We start from the raw sequence: 25,654 nt of genomic DNA, 5'->3' as shown, positions 1-25,654 counted from the left end.
TGATATAACAAAGTCTCTGGGAGCGGTGCCCACGAGCCTTTCATATACAGAAGGAAGAGAAAGGCGACGATCTGGAGTGCACAGGGTTGCACGTGGAAGCGGCTGGCAATGGGCAGTTGCTGGCCGGGTTCTGGTCAAAAAAGAAGGTTCGCGGTCTGTCTCCGCATCTTCCCTGCGGGGTTCTGGGTCGAGAAGCCTTGAAACCCCTACATTTGGCGCCCTATGGAGAGAACCCTAGCCCTGGCCTATGGACATCGAGGTACCTGGCAGTCCGCGACCATGGCCCTGCCGATGCTGCTTACCATGCCCATTTTTTCTGGTCAAGACGCGAGGGAATCGGTGCTCGACTTCCTTGACCGTTTTTTCGTGTACTCAACCATTAGGGGCTTCACAGAGGACAACGTGCTCCAGCGGGTACTCCCAGTTGCTGTGCGTGTTCCGCAGAACGATCGCAGTGGCTTCAACCACCTTTTCAGTCCTGGAACCACTTCGCCGCGGCATTTCAGGAAGAGATCCTACTGGTCAATTAGGAATAACCTATTAGGCATGGGCTCGACACCCGAACGCCACACCCACCGGAGGGTCGGCGAGATTTTGTTCGGGTAATGAAGAAGCTCTTTTGTCGGGTGAATCCCACTGTACCTGAGGCCGTTAAGGTTTCGCTCTTAATGCAGCGACGCCACCCCCGTTTCCAGCTGTACCTGTTGGGTCGCTCCTTCCTTTCCATCGAGGAGCTTGCCAACTTTGCTCCAAAAGTTGAGGAAGCCGTCTTTCGGGAGCACCAGCTACCACCCTCCTGACGTTCCTCTCGGGCATCTTGTGCCTCAACAGCTGTCTTCGCCTCACGGCTACGAGTGAGTGACCTTCGGCACGAGCTGGTACTAGCATGCTACGTGTGAGCTGTCGGGTGATTGAGTACTGAGCTGTCTTCTCTCGCCATAGTGATCATCGCCGAGAAGAGAGGCGAGTGCCAGGGTGGTAATAAAGAGACTGCTGAGGGTCCAAACAGCGAGCAGAACGCTGCCGCGGTAGGCGAGGCAGCGAGCACCACATCAGAGGACAAAGTGCGGCGAGCTGGCGCTGCGGCCAGAGCAAGGGCTCAACGTCACCATTAGCGCCATGGGGCGTCACCATGCGGCGGCAGCAGCCGAGTACCGCAACAGCGCTGCCGAAGAGGAGGACTCCATGACTGCCGAGACAGAGACAGGCGCTGAAGGAAGCCTGGACAGCATTGTAGACGTGGAGGAGGTGGGCGATGAGGCGACTCAGGAGGATGAGGAAGGGTGTGCCGGCGAAAGTGCGGGGAACGTAAACGTGGAGGAGCTCATGGAGTTGGAGGAGGAGATCGCTGAGGAAGAAGCTGACGAGTCCCAGGAAGGCAAAGGAGAGGCCGAAGAGTCTCCGCATTTCGATGAGGAGGTTGGTAATCACGGCGGCGAAGCTTTCGACAAGTCGCAGGATCTGAAAAAGGTCGTATAGTTTCGGGATCGTGAGCAGGACGCTGGAGAATACTGCGTTGAGGGAGAAGCTGCGGAAAACTTAGAAGCAGCGGCAGATGGTAAAATCGAGTATTACAAGGAGTGCGACGGCACGCCTCAAGATGCCCATTGGGACGGCGACATGAAATACCTAGACGCCGATGATGCAGGGGTCGTTTATGATGTGAACATTATTGATGGCATGTGTCAGGAGTGTGTTGAAGGTGGGAGCGTCACGTCATAGACAACCCTGCAGTGCATAATGAGACGGTGCGTGATACGCAGGACTATATACAGCACGAAGACCGTGTCCAGGCTGACAACACTGATAACGAATGCAACGCGGTGACCAAAGAAAATCACATTTGCAAAACGCCGGCGCTTATTCACAGCGACGACCTCGAGAGGGTTTTCAAGGGTAAGAAGCATCGAGTGAAGGTGAAAAACTTCTTCAGGCAAGAAAAGCTGAAGCCAGACAGGATTGGTGCTGGAGCCAGAGGTTTTAAGGACGATGGCAAGAGAATACACTTTGGCGCTTCCACCTCAGGCACAAAAAAGCAGACCAGCCGTAAATGTGGAGGAACCTACAAGGATAGCCTTAGAGGCTTGCAGCCCCTGAGGTTCTACATAGAGTTGTTGGTGGCTGTACCGGCTTGTGGGCTTGTGCGCCACGTTCGGTCCGCCGTAGAGAAGGCTAGCAGCTACCGCATCACGTCCTTCTATCCACTTGTGCCGAAGGGGAGGGGGCAGCATGGGAGTGGTTGCCGCGAGCCCGCCATGGACAGAAGGAAGAACAAGGCGACGATCTGGAGTGAGCAGCATGGCAGCGGCTGGTAGCGGGCGGTTGCGGCCCGGGTTCTGGTCATTAAAGAAGGTTCCTGGTCTGGCTCCACGCCTTTCCAGTGGTGTTCAGGGCCGAGCAGCCTTGAAACCCCCTACAAGTCTTGGGGAAGATATGAGTGATTTAGCGTTGTGCTAATTCTAACGTATGATCGTGGAAGCCATTATTCCTGCAAATAGAAAAGTGGTACCCATATACCACATGTAGCACAAGGGTTATCCGCCCTTGTCAAAACAACGCAACAATTAGATAAAATCGCAGCAAACTATAGCACATTATCTCTAACGCGATAGGACAAGTAGCAGGTTAAATTTGGACAAAGGGTCCCGGTATAAGTGAAAAAAGATTGTGCCTCCGTGAAAACAATCCAGTTTATCATTACTCGCACCTCGTCGCCGGACTGCTAGCATTTGTCTTTTTCACAAGTTTTTTTACATCTTCCTCGTTAAGCCGCCGTACATCCTCCCTCCGCGCGCATCTCCAGTCGCACCGGTCACCAGCAACACGTTGCTTGCCCACGTGCCCGCACCGTCAGTTTTTTGTCTTCATTCATTTTTCTTACAGCAGCAGACTGTAATGGCCTTTCAATTGACATCATAGCCCTAACCAATCCTTCCACATTTTTGACCACTTCAACAGATTGCTTTACAATGTAATAAAACATGACCTTTATTTTTTTCTGCATGCACGCACCCCTTATGTAATACCCTTTCAGTGGGGTCTGTAAAAAATGAAATGAAAAGAGATGATATCGTTTCTTAATTTAGGTGCATTTCCTCAAAGCCACAGCAATAAATTCAGTGAGCCTAATACCAGTGTTCTAGTGATCAGCACGTGTCACATGCTAACGAGCAATTCTCTAGGACTTGTCCAAAGCCTCACACTAGACACAGACAAAAGAAAACAAGACTGACGACACGGCACTGTGTTGCTTGTTCGTTTTGTCTGTGGCCTGATCAATTGGACCAATTACTCATTTTGCAGCAGAGAAACTCTGTTGCAGATACATTTAGCTGGCGCTACAGCGCATTACAACGCAAGAACACAAAATTGAACGTGATGAGTAAGAGAACAGATGAAGTTCGCTCTTCGTTCTGGGCTCTGTTTCCTAAATATGTCTTAACGCATTTGTGCAGACGCGACGCTACTGAAGGGGCGCATTGAAAACAAAATCCTGTACTCTCCGTACCCGACGCTGGCAATTCCGGTGTGTTCCGTGTACACCTGCGTCAAATCATTTCTCAGCATTGCCGGCAACAGACCTGTCGCGGTGAGTAGCGATTCATTCATTCACTGACCATTTATTCAGACAAAGAAAGATTGCCTGAGTTGAAGGTACTGAAGGAAGGTTACCTTTTCCCGACTAAGATTTATTTACCCATACATTTGCTCTAAGTTGAAGTGGAAAAAACAAATACGTATTTCGTTTTCATTTCTGTTTTGGAGTAAAGAACGAATACAAACAAAAAATCATAACAGATGTCAAAACACACACTATCTAATAACGTGTTACCGTCCACATCAATTTGCTCATAGCAAGATAAAATTTACGGAAAAACCGATGTAAAAACTTTTTTCAGGAGTAGCTAATACAGCGTACTCCCAGAGCTCCGCCATCCCACGCAACGTTCCACACTTTTCTTAACGTGGTAATAATTTGTGCATGTTTATATATTTGTTTGTGTTCTCTGATGTGGCCTTATAATCACGTTGCTTCAATGAAGCCTGCTATGGGTACGAATTATTAGGTGCTTAGTACATTCTTGTGTGTTTCTGTGAATACCCTCCCTGTTATGATGTGGTAACGGAGAGCATTGTCTGTTGATGAAGAATAAACAGAAAACAGTTTTATAGACAACTGATGCACACGGCCGACATAGATGGACTAAGCTTGCTTTTGCAAGGAAGTTGTACTAGTAGTCAATACAGAGCAACACACATCGCACATAGTATGTACTGATTGATTTGATTGATATCTGTAGTTTAACATCCCAAAACAACCATATAATTATGAGAGGCCCAGTTGTGGAGGGCTCCGGAAATTTCGGCACCATTGTTTTGTCAACCTGCACCCTAATCTGAGAACACTGGTCTACAGCATTCATAAGATGTACTGAACCTTATATATAATTACCATGTCTTTCGGTGAAGGGCCAATAAACAACACGAAAGTCCGAAGTTTGCGATGAAGAGATAACACACTCGTTGTAGAATGGAGATGTGATTTTGCGAGCAAGTGCTGGAATAATGAAAGGGCATAGAACAGCCATTCCAGCTTATTTTGTTTTTCTCTTGACCTCATCACCTTTCACCGCCGCCAATAGGGGTCGCTGTTGCACATCGTTGTGACTATGACCACATAAGTAACGTAACGTAACATCATTGATGAGGTTAACGGCACGTACACTGTGACATACCAAAACTTTCTCCGTGCGTAGCTGGTACGAGAGTGGTGCACTGAGAAAGAGCGGGGTGATAAACTGGTCAAGTAAACAAACACGGGCTTCACGCAAAGGCTGCGTAGTGAAAACGGCATCACCGTTAAGTACAGAATAAGTGACTAATCGGTGCAAAGAGTGCTGCTGTATCATGATGCCACTGTCCTGCCAACAAAATGTTGAGTCGACAGTAAACGAGGGTGTTACTCGAGTTCCATATTCTCTTCAAACGCAAATATAAAGCACTAACTACGAATGCCTCAAATTCGCGTAGCGCAACTGCAAGGCTCTCAATACAGCAATCCATTAAAAAAACGAACACGTTTTTTGTAAGCTCCACAAATTTCTTGTATTGGCATGTAATTAAATGTATCATCAATGTGCAATCAGTCATGCTGTATTTTCACAAAAAAAGAATGAAATCATGGGCTTCGATTGCTTGTGCATATAGAATTTGCTTGTATTTCTTTCAAAAAAAGAAAGACTTTTGACGCAAGATATCGATCGCAGTATATTGAGCGACTCTTTGAACATTGTTCACTAAAGTGCCTCTCTACATACCTAATAAGCACACAGAGGCCAATTCAAGTAATGGTGTTAATATAGAAGGTAACGAGCAATGTATCTGTTTGTCTTTTGACCCCATGCTGACAATATTAGCATAAAAAAAGTTGCCCACACAAACGTGCACTCACAGATGCAGAGGAAGAACTGAAAGTGCAAAATGACTGTAATACTCTCCGCAGAGTTGTTAAACTTCGCGGGTGAGCAGGACAGAATTAGCCTTACTCTTACCTTGCAGGCAGCTTTGTACGTAAAAGAGGCTACAAACGCTCTGCTACTCAGGCAGAGCTCCCAATCTATGCAATCCTCATGCCAATGAGGTTTGATTGGTGTCTGGCACTCTGTCTTTGATAACGGAGTACAATTTAACGCCTGCATCTCCCACCAATGCCGCAGAGCAATATAACTGCCTCGTAATCACACGCCTCTTAGCATAGACGCCTCCGAGTGCGATATGTAAGTTGAATTCATCAAGGTCTTAGGATAATTTTCGGTGATAACAAAAGTATGGTTTTGCGACAATGAAAATTTTGTTTTCGAAACGCCTACAGCAACACGTTCGAATGAACGCACAGCGGGGAATTCTAACGCGGAATCAAACGTTATTGGATGGCAAAGACAAACTTACACTAGAGAAAGTAGATACCCAAGTTATTAGTGAAAGAAATCCAAAGAGAAAAAAAAGCAGCTTAGCAGAATTCGAACTGCCTTCTGACATGTGACCAGGTGACTACTCTCTCACTACGCCGCGTGCCATTATTATGCTCACAGTCCATATAATCGGAGACTGCTAAAAATAAAAGATGCCGTTCTGCTACACAAGTCGAAGTTTGAAGACGCGTTTTAAATATGAATGCATCCCTCAGTCGGGTTATGTCAGGCATCCAGCATTGTACACTGCGGTTTCCGCGTGCCCGCAGGTGTTATCTCTCCGCACTCACTCCTTCTGTCATAGCAACAGCTGGGGGTGCGCGTGCTTACCCTTGCCCCTAGCAACCGGAGCATGTCTTGCGAGAAAGTTAGGATAGGGTAGGTGCAGTGCTTCGCGCTCGTTTTCTCGCCGTTCACTCTCTCTCCTTTTTGGGCCGCAGTTTCCCGTCTGCTCACGCCTCAGTCTAGATAGGTCGCTGGCTAGGTGCCTCTGAAGGTGGAGGAAAACTTCATTTTGCTGAAGGCCAAGAAATAGAATTACATTAAAAAATTATAAAAAGCAGCGTTGTGGGTGGCCATCAGGCTGCAGGTTCTGGCGTCCAGGCAGTGCCGAGCCGTAACGTTCTCCGCCCAAGTCACCAGCCGAAGTTGCTGGTCTAGCCTGGTGCTGGGACAAAGCAGCCTCCCGCTACTGCATACGCATGAGGTGCTAGGGGCAGGGGGCAATTGTTCCGGCCAGGAGTAATGAATTCATTGAGAGTTGGCGATTGATCTGCCACATAATCGGCAGGCCGGCGATTAAGTCCTGAGGTGGAAGGGGGCAAGACATTCGGGAGTAAGAAATGTGCGGGCCTCAAGCTGGTGCGACAAGTGTTGTTGGTGTTGGGAATGCGATTTGTATAATGGGGGTGGGGCGGGGCGGCAGAGGTGGTGGGGCAGTGCGACGTCGTGATAGATGTTGCACTGTCATTCTCGGTGGAGGTGGGCTGGCTCGGTCGGTCGAATCATGAGCGTTATAATTAACCGCCTCGTTTCCAGGATTACCGGCATGAGCAAGTATCCAGAAGATCTAAATGGGGTGAGAGGAAATGGTGCCAGACCGCAAGATGACCACGTCCGAGATACCACCCGTGCAGCCACGCGTAGTTGTATACCATGAGTTTGGAGTCGGAGGAAATGTATTCTGCTGAGGTTTGTGTTATGGCGAGGGCAATAGCAGCCTCTTTAGCCACGACAGAGGTGAAAGTAGAGATGGAGGCTGTACTGGTAGGTCGGAGGGAGTTACCGGTGACTGTAAAGGCACTGGTGGCGTAGTGGCGATATGGTATGGCATCGACATTACTCACGGCGGGTTGCCATCCGAACTTAAGCCAGCGCGCGGAGGCTCGCGCTGCTCTAGGGAGGGGGGGGGTGATGGTGTTCCGGATGCATATTCTTTGAGAGGGTATCAATGGCTAGAAGGGAAGAGATATAGGAAGGGATGGAGAGTGGGGTGGGTAGAGGCATAAGAGGAGACAGTTTAAGGGTGGAGACAAGTGCGCGACCCGGCCGTGTGTGAGAGAGAAGGAGAAGCTGGGCCGTGCAATTGGCCCTCATCAGCTCCGTAAGGAAGTTATTGACGCCTATCGACAGTAAGTGATCTGTTCAGGAATATATGGGCAAAGAGAAGGCTGTCCCAAACGCCTGACAAATAAAGCACTTGACTTTGTCTTTCTCGGTGCGAGCAAGGAAAACATATGGTAGAAAATAGACGAAGCGAATCAGAACAAAGGCATGGACTAGGTAGTGGAGGTCGTGCTCGCGCATGCCGGGGTGGCGGTTGGAAATGCGGCATAAGGGGCACATGGTTTGGTTACAGTGTTGCTGAGTTGAATGATGAGGGCGTTGTGCTTGCCATTGGACGAAAGAAAGAGTCCGAGAATGCGAAGGGTAGAGAACAGAGGAACTGGTGTGCCGTCAACGGAGAGTGTAAGTAGAGAAAGAGACAAAGGAGCTACTCTCGGAGATGACCAGAAAGAGCAAAAGCCCTGATTTGGTCGCGGAGCAGCTCAACCTGATAGCTTGAGCGTCAGACGTCACCGCGTCCGCAAGCCGCTGTAGAGTAGTCTCTGTGTCGCCAAGATTGCAGGGGATCAGCCAAAGGATAATGTCGTTGGCATAGATAGCACGAGACATAGCTGGTATAGTGCTAAGCTTGTGTTCCAGTAGAGAGTAATGCTGCAAAAAAGAGAAGACAGGGCAGAACCTTGGGGAGTACCCCTTTTGCCTAGAAAGAATGTAAGAGAAGGCTTATGAAATGTCTGTTGTGCGCCGGGCGAGAAAAGCGGTGATGTAAGCATCTACATGGTGTCCGACGTGAAAGCAGGAGAGAACGCCCAGAATGTATGTGTGGTGTACATAAATGAATGCTTAGGTAAGGTTCAGCGCCAAGATAGCTGAAGCGCAGTTCTGGTGGGATGAGTGTAAGTCATCCTCGGAGAGCTTGAGAAAGGCATCCTGGGTGTACAACTGCGGAGGAAAGCCGGATAAAGATCATGGTCATCCAGATAGGTTTATAGGTGGCTCAGGATGACGTGTTTGAACAGCTTGCCTAGACAAGAGGCAAGAGAGATGGGGTAGAGGTGCTTGAGAGAAATGGGTTTGCCATGTTTGAGGATGAAAGCGACACGCTCATGTATCCAGAAGGAGGGAAGAGTACGAGCCTGCCAATGTGTGTTGAGAAGATCAGTAAAAGCTTCGAGGAAGAAAGATCCGAGTCACGCGCACGTCTTTACTTTCGTGTATTGGATCTCCGCCTGGGCAATATTCTCTCTAGAACACTTTCTGGAGAACATCCAGAAGTGTGTGCTCGAGCCGCCGCTGTTAAACGTCAACGCCGAGCTGGCGAAGGTTTTGTTCACCTCATAGTATTTTTTAACCCTGCATGCTAGCTACTATAGCTGCGAACACATACCGCATTTCTCGCAACAGAAAGACGCCACGTATGACGAACGGCGCTATTGGCTACACAATGTAAAAATAAAAAAAACATTACTCTTCTAACGCAGGGTTCTCAGATGCGAAATGCCATTATGGCCACCACGCTATGTTGTCACACCTGTCCCGTTAATTAGGGAGGCGATCGCCGGGCTAATTCCAAGAGCCGAAGTATCGGCCCCCCGAACCGCACCACGAAAGCGTGGACAATTTAGAAGTGGTCCTTATTGGTGCGCCAGCGGACGCCGGCTGTGGCCCAAAGAACAAGACAGAGCCGAGAGATGATAAACAAACAAAATTATATTCTCATTAACGGCAGATCAAAAACAATACACACGTATGCACACTCCACAATAGTTACATACAATACGTCACCAAACAGACAATGTACTACACAGTACAATCAACCACACTTGAAACAACGGACACAGACAACAATACGCACTACGATGCAGTCACATGCATTGAACAACCAAGACACTTAAGGACTAAAGAGATAGAAAACCTATTCAGTCCAAAGTCCTTGGAACAAAAGTCTGAATGATACTCTTCCGAGAATCACTCACTCAAAGTCCAGCGTTGTTGTCGTTCCGCAGCTCTCTGAAGTTTCTCTTCCAGGAAACCTCCCGTCTTCAATTGGCCACTCTTCAAACTTCAACTTCTTCGCCGGAACCCGTCGGCTTCGCACACGCAGCCGTTGCCCGCGTCTTCGCTCGATAGCGGTAAACCCACGCTCTTGCCTGTAGCTCGAGCCGTCCCTACGGACCAAAAACTTCGCCGATTACACGGCGGACTCTCTACGCACTCTGGCGCTCACTTCCGTCTCCTCCTGTTCTGTCACTACGGGCAGAACCTTCGCCGACTACACGGCGGAATCCCTACGCGCTCTGTTGTTAACTTCCGTCACCTCCTGTTCTGTCGTCTCGGCCGCTCGATTAAATACCTTCCGCGCCACCTTCCAGAAATTTCTGGTCATTTCGTCGGCGCGATACGCGGCGAAAGCTGGGAAGAGGGCGAGACAGTTGGAATGCCCTCTCCGGCCGGTGAGTCAACTCGGTATGGCCCCGCCCACTTCTTTCTGGAAAAATCGCGGGCTTGCTGGGCCGCCGATGTGGGGTGAGGAGGTTCGTCTGCGAAGCCGTGCTTCTGCGGGGAGAGCGCGCGCCCGGGAGCCCTCGATGTTTGCTTTCTTTTTTTTTTTCTCTTTTTACCTCGCGGCGTTTCTGCCGCCCGTTGTCGCAAGGATTTGGCGGCGCGCTCTTTTTTTAGCGCTCGTTCTGTGACACTGCCCCCCACTTTAAGAATATTATCTCATAATATTCAAAACCACACAAACGAGCGTGAACAGTCACCACACATTCTCACAGACTGTAACACAATCCGTCGCTCGTCACACGTCACATTCACAATATATCACTCAATACAATCGTACATTGTAGTTCAATTCCACAACACATGAAATATAACCACAGGTACATGCCTACAACACTTCATCACACATTCTAAACAATACAAACGTACAAAGTTCTGTCTATCCAACAATTATACAACACTATACATCACACCATCGCACAGAACACTGACTCACTCGACATACACTTGAGACACAGGATAACAAGAACATTAACACAACATATGGCACTCAACACTGCCAAACACATTCTGATTCGACCTCAGCACTTATCCTGAATACTTCGAACAGCGCTTGCGCCCCTTTTTGCGGTGCTCGCTCGATCTCTTCTTGTGTTTCCACGTTCCTTTTCGGCGAGCCCCTTCCAACGACGGTATCTGAGGTGGCGTCTCAGCCATCGTTGTCACTTCCGACACCGTTAACGCGTCATTACCTTCGACGGGTCCTGTCTGTTTATTTACCCGCTCGATCATGCCTCTACATTTTGCCCGGCTGGCCAGCTCCTTCTCCTTTACACTGTCAGTCGGTTGAGGTCGTGCCGACGTACGTCCAGTTGCTCGGCCTGTGAACTTATTCGACACGATCGTCTTCTCCTTCGCTGTCTCTTGCGCCGCAGCTTCTCCTTGGGCTCTAGTGAGACTCGTCACGGGATGCTCCTCCACTGTATCTCGCGGCCGCTGTGTTGGCGAGGGCTCTATCTTCGGGTCTTCTCCCAAACATTCTGGATCACTTGGCCCTCGCGCCCCGTCGATGTTTCCGATGACAAGGTCATACAGGGGGGTCGTCATACATAGAGCGGTAACCTTCCCGCTGAAGTACGGGGTTTCAACCTCAATTTCTGCTTCGGGAAGCATTCGGACCGTACGGTCAATTAGGCAAACCGGTTTCGTTCTGCCTGTCAACTCTCTTTCCCGTACCAAATTTCTCCGCACGATAACCGTGGAGCTGCCGGTATCTCTTAACACCGTAATCTCTTTGTCCGCAACTTTTCCAGGCAGCGTTGGCATTCCTTTCGTAACACCAGTTGGCTGTTTTGACATTACAGCACCCACAATAGGAATTTTCTCCCCATTTTTCAATTCTACGAATCCATCGGTGACGGCATTATTATCAGCTTTCGGTGCCGCTTGCACACAAGATACCTGGTGAGTTTGACTCACTCCGTGACGACATGCGTCTGCCTTGTGCCCAGTCTGACCACATTTGAAACATTTTACAACCGTGGGGCTCGTGAAGTTAGTTCGGCAGTGGCTAGCACGGTGACCCACTCGGTTACACAGAAAACATCGCGGAATTTTCTCCGGTGCACGCTTCTTTTCCTCGGGAGCCGATTTCTTCGAATCCTCGGGACAATAATTCTTGACCTTGGCCAAATTGGTTCCACCTTGCGCTTCCAAGAATTGATCAGCTAATTCAAGCATGCCTTCAAATGACTCCGCCTTCCTCTCTTTCAAATACAGCGACAGACTTGGGTGGCAACTAGTAAGAAATTGTTCTTTAATTAGCAGCTCTCTAAGCTCATCGTACTCCTGTGCTGTCCCTGAAAGTTCAATCCATCTGTCGAAATAGTGGCAAAGTCGGGCAGCATACTGCGTAGCTGTCTCACCATCAGCTGGCTTTCCTGTCCGAAATCTGTCCCGGAATCCTTCTACAGTAAATCTAAATCGCTTCAGCAAAGCAGCTTTCACCTTTGTGTAGTTGGCTGCATCGGTCGGCGTCAGCCTACCGTACACACTGAGCGCTTCACCACTCAAGCAAGTACTCAAAGCAGTTGCCCATTGATGTTCCGGCCAATTCTGGCTCTTCGCAATCGTCTCAAATCTGTGGAGGTACGCGTCTAGGTCGTCCTTCCTTTCATCAAACGCTACGAGCAGCTTGCTTGGGTTCAAGCGGAAGCCGTGATCTTCCCGTTCGCTGCTTTCAACTCTAGCTTGGACGGGAGTTTCGTTTCGCTGTTGCAAACGGAGCCGCTCGAGTTCAATTTCGTGCTGCCGCTGCCGTTCCCTTTCAGCCATCTCCGCTTCTCTTTCTTCTTTCAGCTGGCGCTCCCTCGCTTCTCTTTCTTCTCTCGCCCTTTCGGCTGCCAACTTCTCTCTCTCCACCGCCTCTTTCTCCTTCTGGCTTACCCATTTCCGTAGTTCGGCACCGGAAAGACCCATCTTCTCACCAAGCGCAACTAACTTTTCGAGATCCATTGTGTCTCGCAACTCGCAAATACAACCTTGCCGCGTGCAAAAAGTATCTGCCTAAATCAGTCTATCGGAACACTCCCCTGCACTCGTTAACGAGAACACTGAACAACACACAAAATCGTTCCGACAGCACAATCAACAACTCGAGGCTCTTTCCTACTACTTTGGACACACTGTGCACCAAAAAGTCCTGTCGCGGACGCCAGATTAATTGTCACACCTGTCCCGTTAATTAGGGAGGCGATCGCCGGGCTAATTCCAAGAGCCGAAGTATCGGCCCCCCGAACCGCACCACGAAAGCGTGGACAATTTAGAAGTGGTCCTTATTGGTGCGCCAGCGGACGCCGGCTGTAGCCCAAAGAACAAGACAGAGCCGAGAGATGATAAACAAACAAAATTATATTCTCATTAACGGCAGATCAAAAACAATACACACGTATGCACACTCCACAATAGTTACATACAATACGTCACCAAACAGACAATGTACTACACAGTACAATCAACCACACTTGAAACAACGGACACAGACAACAATACGCACTACGATGCAGTCACATGCATTGAACAACCAAGACACTTAAGGACTAAAGAGATAGAAAACCTATTCAGTCCAAAGTCCTTGGAACAAAAGTCTGAATGATACTCTTCCGAGAATCACTCACTCAAAGTCCAGCGTTGTTGTCGTTCCGCAGCTCTCTGAAGTTTCTCTTCCAGGAAACCTCCCGTCTTCAATTGGCCACTCTTCAAACTTCAACTTCTTCGCCGGAACCCGTCGGCTTCGCACACGCAGCCGTTGCCCGCGTCTTCGCTCGATAGCGGTAAACCCACGCTCTTGCCTGTAGCTCGAGCCGTCCCTACGGACCAAAAACTTCGCCGATTACACGGCGGACTCTCTACGCACTCTGGCGCTCACTTCCGTCTCCTCCTGTTCTGTCACTACGGGCAGAACCTTCGCCGACTACACGGCGGAATCCCTACGCGCTCTGTTGTTAACTTCCGTCACCTCCTGTTCTGTCGTCTCGGCCGCTCGATTAAATACCTTCCGCGCCACCTTCCAGAAATTTCTGGTCATTTCGTCGGCGCGATACGCGGCGAAAGCTGGGAAGAGGGCGAGACAGTTGGAATGCCCTCTCCGGCCGGTGAGTCAACTCGGTATGGCCCCGCCCACTTCTTTCTGGAAAAATCGCGGGCTTGCTGGGCCGCCGATGTGGGGTGAGGAGGTTCGTCTGCGAAGCCGTGCTTCTGCGGGGAGAGCGCGCGCCCGGGAGCCCTCGATGTTTGCTTTCTTTTTTTTTTCTCTTTTTACCTCGCGGCGTTTCTGCCGCCCGTTGTCGCAAGGATTTGGCGGCGCGCTCTTTTTTTTAGCGCTCGTTCTGTGACATATGTACCTTCCGGGAGGTGTGGGTATTTCTTCCTTTCCAACTAAACGTTGCGTATTCATAATATGAAAACCTCTGCCATCCACGCATGACAGGCCGCGAAGGCCGAGACGCCGAAATCTCCTCAAAATTCACAACATAGAAAGGAACGTTTACAAAATTACCGAAGAGCTGGAGCAAACTATCAACTGTTACTGTCAAGTGAAAGAGCCGCTTCTCGCTTGCTTTGATGGCTTGCAGAGAACCTATGCATCGACTGTAACGTTCAATAAGTGGGCGAATACTTGGTTAACTAACTTGTGTTACGGGGGTTTACTACAGTACACAGTGACCAGGAGAATAGCAGCAGCAGCAAGCAAGGCATTGCCCTGGAGGAAACAGCCGAGCGAGACCGGCGATGGCAATACGCTTCCGCATGTGTCTATCTTCTTCCTCACAATAACCTTCGTTATCGAAAGATAGCCATCCTGGCGAACTATATAGAGGTCAGAGGGTCTTAATATGGCTTGAGACAGTCAATGTGGACTGTTTTTGCCCCAGACGACAAAGGTCGGAAATGGCGTAATGGGTTCAATCACAATACTCCCAGGAGATGTCTGTGCAACTACGCGGTAATGTCCGTGATACTTCAGAAGAAGCTTCGATGAAAGACGGCAAGCAGAATCTGGTGGGACCCAAAGTCACATGAGAAAGTCGATGGTGAAAGGGTCAGGAGAGATGTCGTAGTCGTGACGCTGGTTTCGACGACACTGTCGGGCGTAGGTGAAAAGAGTGGGTCAGTTGTCGGCATTGCTCGGTGTAGTGAACCACTGCAGACATATGCTGGTAATCGTCAACGTCTGGATAGTATGATATAATCGTATCAATAGTGCATGAGGGTTCACGGCCGTAAAGCACGAAGAATGCTGAGAATCCGGCGATGGCTTGGGAGGTCGTGTTGGAGGCGATTGTGACAAACGAAAGAATAAGATCCCAATTACAGTGGTCTGACGCAACGTACATTGACGTCACCCAGAATTCGGTTAAATCGTTCCGTTAATCCATTTGCTTGTAGTTGATATGCGAAAGTGGTAAGATGAATAATTCTGCATTCAGATGGAGTGATTGCAACACGTCTGAGAGAAACACACGACCCCGATCACTTAGCCCTTCATGAAGGGTGCCATGGCGGAGAACAAAGCTGCGTAAAATAAGTGAGAAAACGTCTTTGGCTGTTGCGGTGGGTAATGCAGTGGTTTTGGCGTATTATGTAAAGGAATATTCGGCGGCGACAATCCTGCGGTTGCCAACTCCAGTGCGTGGGAGAGGCGTGTACGGTACAAGTCAATGCCGACGCGATCAAATGGGTGGGCTGGGCTGGGAAGCGGCTGGAGAGGTGCTGTGGCGAGGTGCATAATTGGTTTGTATCGTTGGCAGGCGAGGCATGAGCGGACGTATTTGAAGACGTAGCTGTACATTGGACGCCAATAATAGCGTAGGCAAAGGCGCGTGTACGTCTTGAGCATGCCACCATGGCCACACTGAGGATCATTGTGGAACGCGGAGCATCGATCGGAGCGAACATGGTGGGGCACGACCAATAATCATGTGCGATCATCGTTGTGGTAGTCATGGTGGCATAAACGACCATCGCGGATAGCGTATTGCTACACCTCACTTGGCGGCGTAGCGCTCGTGGAGCTGGGGCGCTCAGGGGGCTTGACAAAAAGTTTTGAATTCTGGCGATCTGTGGGCCATTGCATCACTCCGAGGCCCTGTCTAAAATCGCAAGTAGTGAAATATTGTGATTGTGACTAGATTCGTTGGCGTCTGAAATGCGTGGGAAGCGTTACTGGGCTTCATCATCACAGTGTTGTTGGCCAGAACGATATACAACACGGATGTCGTATTCCTGGAGTTGGAGGGCCCTTCGAAGGAGGTGACTTGACGGGTCCTTGAGGTTTGATAACGAACACACAGCGTGGTGATCTGTTACGACGTCAAGAGAGCGACCGCAAAAATAGGGACGATTCTTCTGTAGAGCCCATATGATGGTCAGCCACTCTTTTTTGGTTACGGTGTAATTGGTCTCAGGTTTTGAGAGGGCACGACAGGCATATGCAACCACGTATTCGGCGTTGGCGTCATCACGTCGTGCGAGCACAGCACAAAGACTGACACCACTGGCATCAGTGTGAATTTCTGTACATCCGCTTGAAGCGAAGTGACGCAAAATCGGCGAAGACGTAAGCAGGCCTCGGAGTGGTGTAAACACGTCAATACAAGCTTCTGACCAGGTAGATAGTTCGTTGTCGCCTTGGAGGAGTATATTGAGAGGTGCGATGACAGTAGCAGTATTACGAATGAAGCGCCGATAATAGGAGCATAGGTCAATGAAGGTTTGCAGTGCTTTCAGGTTAGTAGGCATCAAAAAATCGGAGACGGCGCGAAGTTTAGCAGGATTGGAAAGAATGCCTTCTTTGGAGAAGACGTTGCCTAGTATACTTAGTTCTCGAGCGGCGAAAAGGCGCTTTCTCAAGGTAAACTGGAGACCTGAATTTTGGGCACAATTAAAAAAAACTTGATGCAACCATTGTAGATGCCTCGAGAAATCTGGCGAAAAGGTGACAATATCATCTAAATCGCGGACGCAAGTGTGCCACTGCAGGCCGGATAAGATGCCGTCCATCATGCGTTCAAAGTTGGTGAGCGCATTGCGGAGACCGAGTGTCATTACAGTGAATTCGTATGACTTATTTGGTGTTACAAACGCGGTTTCTAAGCGGTCACCGTCAGCCATAAGCATTTGCCAGTAGCCAGAGCGGATATCCAAGAAAGAAAAAAAATACGCTCCTTGCAAGCAGTCGAGTGCGTCATCAATTCATGGCACCGGGTACTTATCCTTTCGGGTAATCTTGTTAAGCCGGCGATAATCGACGCGAAATTGTATTGTGCCCTCTTTCTTCCGCACAAAGGCGACAGGTGATACGCAGGGACTGTAAGAAGGTTGAATGACAGCTCGTTTATTAATGTAATTCACATGGTCATCGACAAGGTGCCTTTCACTTGATGATACTTGGTAGGGACGCTGTCAAATGGGGGCGTGGCTTCCGGTGTCGATAGTATGCGAAACAGTCGTTGTGTGGCCGAGTGCCCTTGCTTGGCAGTCTACAGAGGAAGAGAGATCGTCGAGCAAGTGAGGAAGTTAGTTTCGTTGTATCGCCGTAAGGTCGCTGACAATTTAGTAGTGTGTGTTCAGCTGGTGTGAAAGATCACGCTAGTGGCTGAGGAGTATGTCTCGAGGGTGGCCATATCCGTGGGGTCGTCCATGATGTCGAAGATTGAAGGTTACGCTAGCAGCTCGGCTGTGCCGATGGTTTTCCGGTGGCGCCAAATGGCTGGCTCGGGCGATATATCGGTGATGTACACCACAGAGGCACCTGATTGGAACTCTAGGATGGCAATTGACAATGGCAGTGATCGGCGGGGAAATAAAAGTGCGGATGGTGCGAAAAGCACTGAGGCACTGCCTTCAGAGTCACAAGAGATAGTGACAAGAACAGTAAGTAGACTGGCTGCTTGTAACCATTTCATGCAATTACGTTCCCACAGACGAGGGAGCTTGATCTTTTAAAAATGAACACAAAACTCAATTGTCATGCCTAAACCTATCGTGCGGGGTCCACAATCTGTCGTAAGTGACTGTTGGGCCGCAGTTGATTTGTGTTCTGATACTGATCACTTTATGTGCTGCTTGACCTCGCGAACAGAGAACACGACCTAGACTGGCCCTATAGTACCCATGACGAATGCGGCCTTATGTGTGTCATAAGCCAAGTGGTTTCATACTTATACTATCCAAATAGAAAATCGCAATCTGGTGGTGGTGTCGGGACATCGTGTGAATAAGATTTGCTAAATATTCAGCCGGATAGTAAAGCTCACGGTCCTTCGCTTATCTTTAGGAAAATACACTTTTTACGGAGCCTACTCACAAATATTCTTTACAACATTTGGCTGCACGTTGACACCTTCACGTGTTTTGAAATTCTCCAATTGAAACGCAAGAATAAAGCTTTCTTATATAATTTTTCAGGCGTCCTTCGAATGATGCTGCATGACCCGGTAGCATATTCGGGCGGCCTGAATATTCTCGGCAGCATTCATTAGCGTATCAAATGGTCTTTCGATGCGCATTCCATGATGAACGAAACGCGCACTTGGCGTTCATGTTCGCAAGGTCAAAACTTGTGTGGTGTGTAGAACGCCACATGTTCCATCTACAGCTATAGCAAGGACAACGGAGCCTTCAAATGAAAACAAACAAGAATTTGTTGAAAGCAACGGCTTACACGAAAAGCCAGGTCCAGAAGCAAAGAACATTGAGGCAAAGTCCATGGTATCAGGCGTAGGCAGTACGAGAACGTAACTCCGCTAGATAATATTAACACAAGTGGGAAGATAGAATGGCCGCAGCAAGCAAAGGACAAGTTTGATTGTAGCAGCTGAAAAAAATTGGCAGGTCCCAGGTACAGTGGGAATCAAGGATATGCGAAGCATGGATGAGAAATGTTGATATGTCAATTTAAGATCAGTGCGACGTTACGAGGTGGAGGTAAGTGATGCCGCACTTGACTTCCGTATCAAGGTCATCATGTGTGGATGTGTCGTTTACCTTCGTCCTCTATTAACGTCACGTGATACCAAATTTAGTATATGTGGAGCTAACGAAACGGCCGCGAGCACGCTATGAGCGTGGTAAGTTGTCATGTTTATTATGACAATCGTGCAAGCATTATCATAATTGTAGCAGTCATATACTTCGTCAACCATAGACATTACGTAGCACGAAATTTGGTACATGTGGAGCTAGCAAAATGGCAGCGAGCGCATCGTCAAGGGCCCAAAATACTTGAATGCAGCATTGACGCGCGCGCACGGTGGGCACAGTGATGCGACGTTAGCAAAACGCGAGCACTGTATAGTCTGATGCCAGGCGCGACCAGCGTCCGTCGGCGTGGCCCGACGGCAACCGGTGCGAAATGCGACATGCTGCATTTCGTGCTGATGCGTTACCCAGACAACACTCCGTCTCCCTCTTTTCGTGACGGAGGGACACCGGACGCACTGAAACGCGCATGCGTCAAAACAACGCAGCACGGCGCGTGCCTGCGACTATATGGCAGGACCGGCGCCGGGCGTGGGAACGCCGGCGTGACACGATGAATTGAACGCCGGCGAGCACGCGCACCACGTCAGGTCGAAACGTATTAGTGAATCGACTATGGCATGTGATCATATTCTCACATGACACGCATATCATGATTATTACGTTTGCACCAGCCACATACCTTCCCCATCCACTGGGGTCACGTAATACCAATTTTGGCATATGTGAAGCTAGCAAAACGGCCGCGAGCGCATCATGAGTGTGGCATGGTTATGTTGTTACATGACACGCATATCGTGATTATTATGTTTAGATGTGTCATTTATCTATGTCAACCGTTCGCTTCGCGTAATTCCAAGTTTGGTATATGTGAAGCTAGTGAAGCGGCTCCGAGCGCATCATGAGCGTAGCATGTAGTCATGTTGTTACATGACACGCATCTCATATTTATCGTGTTTGCAGCCGTACCATACATTTTTCATCCACTCGCGTACCGTGATAACAAATTTGGTATCAGCGAAGCTAGCGATACAGCCGCCAGCCCCACCGCGGTGGTCTAGTGGCTAACGTACTCGGCTGCTGACCCACAGGTCGCGGGTTTTAATCGCGGCTGCGGTGTATGCATTTCCGAGGGAGGCGGAAATGTAGGCCCGTGTGCTTAGATTTAGGTGCACGTTAAAGAACCCCAGGTGGTCGAAATTTCTGGAGCCCTTCAGTATGGCGGGTCTTATATTCAAATGGTGGTTTGAGGACGTTAAGGCCCACATATCAATCAATACGGCCGCCAGCACATCTTGAGTGTTGCATGTAGTCGTGGTGTTACATGACACGCATCTCATGATTATGATGCTTGCACCCATCCCATACCTCCGTGATCCATTCACGTACTGTAATACCAAAGTTGGTATACGTAACACTAGCGAAACGGCCAGGAGCGCAGCATGAGCATGGTATGTTGTCATGTTGTTACATGACACGCATTTCATAATTTTCTATTTAGGGTCTGTCGCTTGTGTTCGCCCTGCAATCATGTCATACTATACCAGTTTGACACATGACATGTGAATGAAACCACCGCAAGAGCTGCAGGACCATGGTATGTAAATCATGACATTATTGACGTATACGTCATGATTTTCATGTTATGACTAGTCAAATATGTTCTTCATACAGTCATATTAAGCAATACCAAGTTCGCTATTATTACCATTATTGAAACGGCCAGGAGAGATAGAAGTCGTAGGCGGCTAGATAGATACGCTCAAAGTCGCCGAAGTTCGCTAAGAAAGGCTTCGAATTTAGAAGACCATACTTACGACATTCGCGAACGTTACTCAAAGGGCTTTTTTTATGTTTTGACGTCCCTGACAAAAATTTTCACAAGGCATCTCATAAAATATTTGTCCCACAAGGTTCCACAAAATATCTGCTTGTTATCTTCAAAAAACCAAGGTATTCTTTTCTGCCCCACAAGGCTCTCATGGCTCTGCTTATAACGCCAACAAATCTCTCAAAATTTCACAAGACTCTTCGGTGGGTCCTCTAATACACGTCTCCAATGTACGACAACGCTCTTTCAGGGTCTGCCTTTAAGCCAATATTGCCACAGAACTTTTCGTGGGTCCGCCAGTAAGTGTCTTCAACGCCCAGCAAAGCTCTTTGAGGGGCCCCCTCTCAGCCAACGATGCCACAGTACATATTGTGGTTCCGTCATTAAGTGTCTTCACTGCCCCATAAAAAATTGTGAGAGCCCGCGTCTGAGACAACAAAGCCACAAAACCACAGAACACCTAGAACACCTATCAGTTTAGAGAACGGAAACTGTACCTTTGTGCTGTTGTATCAAACTTACATGCAAATACGTAGTGGCGGCGTACTGAACTGCAATACCGCGAGGCCAGGTGGCGCTGGTAGAACTATCATCATCAATAAACAGACGCATGTTTTTTTTGCTGCAGGGAAGGGGGGGGGGGCGGCTGGTTCGCGCTGCTCGCTTCCTCTGCTTTTTTTCGTTGCTAAATCGCGTCGTTTCGCGTCTGTAATTATCGCCAGGTGACCTAGGTGGCCTCGGCTGGCAAAAATCACGTCAAGCAATTAGGGTTTGCATTGTTTATTGCGAGTGTCCAAGCCGGTACAATCAATGTATACGATCGGGTCCGAACAAAACAAGTCACTTACAGATATCAAAAGCTTTCAACTCATGTGTAAATACTCTTGAAAGCTAACAAGCATATGCACATAACTGAACATCGAGATCGCTGAATGAGCGTCACTCTCATTGCGTTGTGTCGTTCGAGTTTATTAGCGTTGCTTCAGGACAAGGGTCCGATTTTGCCATCAGATGTGGCGCTCGCCCTGTAGTGTTGATCTGGAAGTGAAATGAATGCATGATGTGGAATGTGGAAGGAAACTTGTACATCGCCGATATATAGCTCGCGCAGTGTAGTATTGCTAAATTTGTTAAATAATCAATTGCGGATGCGTGCAGTTCTGAATTCTTTTCGTTCTGCAATGATACATTGAGTACTTCACGATTGTGCAATGTCGCGTCGTGTCGACAGGGTAGGCACTAGTTTCAATTTTCAGCCGTGAGCCCATATCAAAGGTAATATGTATTTAAGTGATGGGCCTAAATTATTTCAGGCTTGCTACATTTATTGTTAGAGTTAAGTTACACAGTTACTACAGCTCGAATTTCTCGTTGCAAGTAATGACTGGTTGGCCGAGTATGCAGTGAACATGTATGCTAAAGGAACAGTTATGATGTGTGTAATTACAGATAGAAAAGGCCCAATTCTAAGAAAATAAGCTTTAGGCATGCGTTGTACAATTCTGTTGTTTTTACATCTTTGTTGGTGCTTTTACAATACACTATCTGCTCACCTCTGAGCACAATCTCTTTTTTGCATAGACATATCTATAGAACTTGAGTACTCTCTTGCAAGCAAGCACTCCTGAAATCAGTTGGTGGTACATGATGTGAATCTGTCCAAATACTGACTCAATAAAGATCACATTAATTACACACTTGTTATTGCTTACTCTTTCAGTTTACTTGTGCTTGGAAGCTGAAGTTGTTTTCTCCCTGCTACTTTTGGAGGTTAGGACTTGAAATACGTACTATCTTGCAGTGTGGCTGTGAATAAGTCAAGAACATGTATGTTTCAACTACCAGTGCGATTTCCAAGATTTTTTCATGATCGTAGTGCACATAATTTCACTTCGTAGTGGTAGACACTATGGTTATGACAACTTAATTTAAACAGAAGCAGATGAGCTCAAAGAAATCTGGGACGTTTCTATGCTATATGAAAGAAAGAAGCAGTACCACATGCAATGAACACAAGCTCGCTTTTCACGACAGCATTCACGTCTATGAGGAAGCTGTGCTGCAAGTGCTCATCACCTCCATGATTTATTATTTTAGGAGCCCATTGAACATATGTGCAAAGCTAAAGCAATTGAGTGCAGCCTTATGAGCTTTGGCGCGTCTTTTTATAAACTTGTATGAGCTAAACAAAGTTAAGACAAAACAGTTTTGGGCGTTGTTCGTAAACTGTCACAAAGCAAAACTATATGTCGGAAAGCCTGTTAATGTTTCTCACTACTGGGGTGTTCATTTTGCAATTAATAATTTCTGACTATTCACATGCCAACTATGAAGTGATCGTGAGTCATACAGTAGGGGGTAAATTTAGATTGATTCTGGCTTCCAGGGGTTCAGACAAATGACACTGTAGCTTCACAGGAGACAAGAATGCTTGTCGAAACATTTGCTCTGACACCCTATGTTAACCGATTTTTCATATTTTCAAGCTTTCATCCTTTAAGGGTCAGTTTATTTCACCTGCACCGATCGAAACTGGTTCACAGCTGTGCACGAGAACTTCAGAACTTGTGCAGCACGAGTTCAGCATTGCGGCATCCCAAGTGAATGACAAGGTGCCGACACGGTGGAATCCTTATTTTTCTTCGCTTAACTTAACGACGCGCAAACATCGTGGCAAAACACGCCGCATTTGCAGAGGTGGGTACAGTACCTACGTCTAATGCTATGTTGTTTGTTAGGCAGTGCGTGCGGCTGCACCAAACTAGCGCCGTCAGAGCAGAAGGTACAGGAAATTCATGAACTAGTTTTGGTGCTGTACCTCTCCTGCGCTTTTTGAAATGAATGGCACGATTTAGAAGACGCCATTGCTGCGCCACTGAAACGATTGGCGAGGGGCAGCACTTTGTAAAATGGACCATGTGGTGCAGGCGAATCGAACAAACCCTTAAGCACACAAGCGTCTTAGCGTTTCAAACCTATCAAAATATGGCCACTGTGGCTGGGATCTAACAGTGTGTTGTTGAGCTCAGCAGTTTCACAAAATCTAACTAATAGTGTTACAGTTTCAACATCAATGAAATGTAGACACTATGCCACGGTAGACAGCCAATGCTTGTGGCTAATTTAAAGCACCGCTCCACGATATGCACGGTAAAGCACTCACAAATACAGCATTACATGTGTGAGCTTAGAGATGACCTGTTGTAGTGGACATTCAGATGTTTCAACGTGGTCGCAGAGAGGACATTCGGGGGTAGTCAACCTGTCGTTGCAATGGCGGTCTGGAAAAACGAGTAAAATCACCAGATAATAATGTGTGTATTCAATGCTTAATCAATGCAAGAAATTTTCCTATGTAAGCAAATAAACTCAGTTAACTAGTAAACAGCAGTATTTTATACTTATATGTAATGGTACTTCATAACAGCTGTATCACTCAGGGCCGCTTCTTCACAAAGCATGTCATGTAGCAGGTTCCTTGCCCATTGTACACAGCTGCTCCCATGTCAGGTTGGCCAGGAGGCTGTGGAAGAAAAAGAATTTCTCATTTATGTGACGTTTTCTTTGTCGCACTATAGCATAACCAGACCCATAATTACGTGATGTTTCTCAAACGCGACTGTGGGAAACTATTAACAAGTAGGTTTTTTGCACTAATATATGGGCTAGCTGCGAAAACACATGCGAGGCGACAGTGATTTATTTGTCTTCTTTCATCGCAACGGCATGGTTGGTGTTACCTCGTGATAAAATTTCAGAAATAGCTAGTGAGTCAGCGACTCGTTCCCACGTGAAAAAACGCCGCAAGTAACGCACGTTTTTTCAGTTACAGATTGTGACGTCAAACAATCCTAAAATTTAATATTGCAATGCGCTGCAACTGTGTGACGCCTACGCACTGTTTGGCAAAAAAACCACATATGTTGAAATGAAATAACTAGCCCCGCAAACAACCGTCCTTAAAAAACTGAAGTGGTTTCTACTCACCGGCCTGGGCTTGCAATGGGTGCTAATCCGATGAAAGCTTCAACGGTCGCTTCGTTCCCGGAAGTCACTTGAATTCCCTTCGCGAAAGCATTTGAACGACTCAAAATAAACAGAACGAGAAAGAGTGTGTCGTTCAACAGAGGCTCGAAATATTTACAGCGCAACGAAACAGTCCGAGACACATCTGAACGTACCGCGAGTGGTTACCTGCCATCGCAGCCGTTGGCCGCTGCAAACTTTAAATGACGATAATGATGTCGATAGGCTGATGCTGACCTCGAGTCAGCTGGAGCAAAAACTGATTGATTGATATGTGGGGTTTAACGTCCCAAAACCACCATTTGATTATGAGAGACGCCGTAGCGGAGGGCTCCGGAAATTTCAACAACGTGGGGTTCTTTAACGTGCACCCAAATCTGATGACACGGGCCTACAACATTTCCGCCTCCATCGGAAATGCAGCCACCGCCGCCGGGATGGCTGGAGCAAAAACTATTACAAAAAATTGATGACGCAGCACATGTTTAAGAAAAACTACTTGCTAGAAAAACAAGTTTTTTTTGTGTAGCATTAAGGAAAAAATGTAGTATTTGATCATTTTAAAATAAAAACTTGGCCTTGATTAGGGCGCCCCAACAAAAAAGTGCAATAGTGCTAGTGGCGAGAAAGGTTAGTATATCTACTGTGGGTGTGTGAAGCAGAAACGCGCCGCGGTTGAGTTTTTCGCGCCCTACAGGTGATCACTTGATTTTGAGAGTTTCTGGGGCCTGACAAAACTTTTTGTTGGCCCGTTCTAAGCAAGCCAACAAAGCTTGTGAGACATTGAAAACTTTTATATGAATTATCGTGACAATCTTATTCATTTTTACAGGTGGACTACACCACAAGTTATACCCGTCAAGAACTTCTTCTTGCGTTGGAGCGTTATGCTGCGGGCTTCCAATCTCATGGATTGAAATTGGGCGACCACGTCTGTGTACACATGCGGAACTCAGTCGATGCGTTTGTCGCTGTGTTCAGCCTCATCTTCGCAGGCGCCACCATCGTTCTAGCGAAAACATCGCTCACGACTCGTAAGGATGCCTACTAGATATAAACGTGTAACAGTCTTATAGCTTCACCTTTTCTCGAAAATTTCAATTAGCCTCAACGGCATGTTCAGTGCATTCAAGGCTGTCTTTGTTCAAAAGCTAACTATCCGGGTGAATCGTGATTTTTTTTAAATGTCGAAACGTATGCATGCCAACTCAACAGT

The 25,654-nt window shown here is 47.8% G+C and overlaps 1 protein-coding gene across 2 annotated transcripts in view; it reads left to right on the top strand.

The window, feature by feature from the left end:
- LOC119173603 (putative 4-coumarate--CoA ligase 2) overlaps window positions 1-25,654 on the top strand; it is a 295,605-nt gene that overhangs the window by 52,955 nt on the left and 216,996 nt on the right. For both annotated transcript variants that reach the window (XM_075896290.1, XM_075896289.1), the window contains exons 3-4: window positions 3,456-3,589; window positions 25,271-25,472. In XM_075896290.1, coding sequence (XP_075752405.1) covers window positions 3,456-3,589; window positions 25,271-25,472 — 336 coding nt within the window. The remainder of the gene's footprint in view (window positions 1-3,455; window positions 3,590-25,270; window positions 25,473-25,654) is intronic.

The sequence above is a fragment of the Rhipicephalus microplus genome, chromosome 5, assembly GCF_043290135.1.
Source record: "Rhipicephalus microplus isolate Deutch F79 chromosome 5, USDA_Rmic, whole genome shotgun sequence".
Lineage (NCBI taxonomy): Eukaryota > Metazoa > Arthropoda > Arachnida > Ixodida > Ixodidae > Rhipicephalus > Rhipicephalus microplus.
The sequence above is the reverse complement of the archived record's forward strand: the minus strand, read 5'-3'. Positions and strand labels throughout refer to the sequence as shown.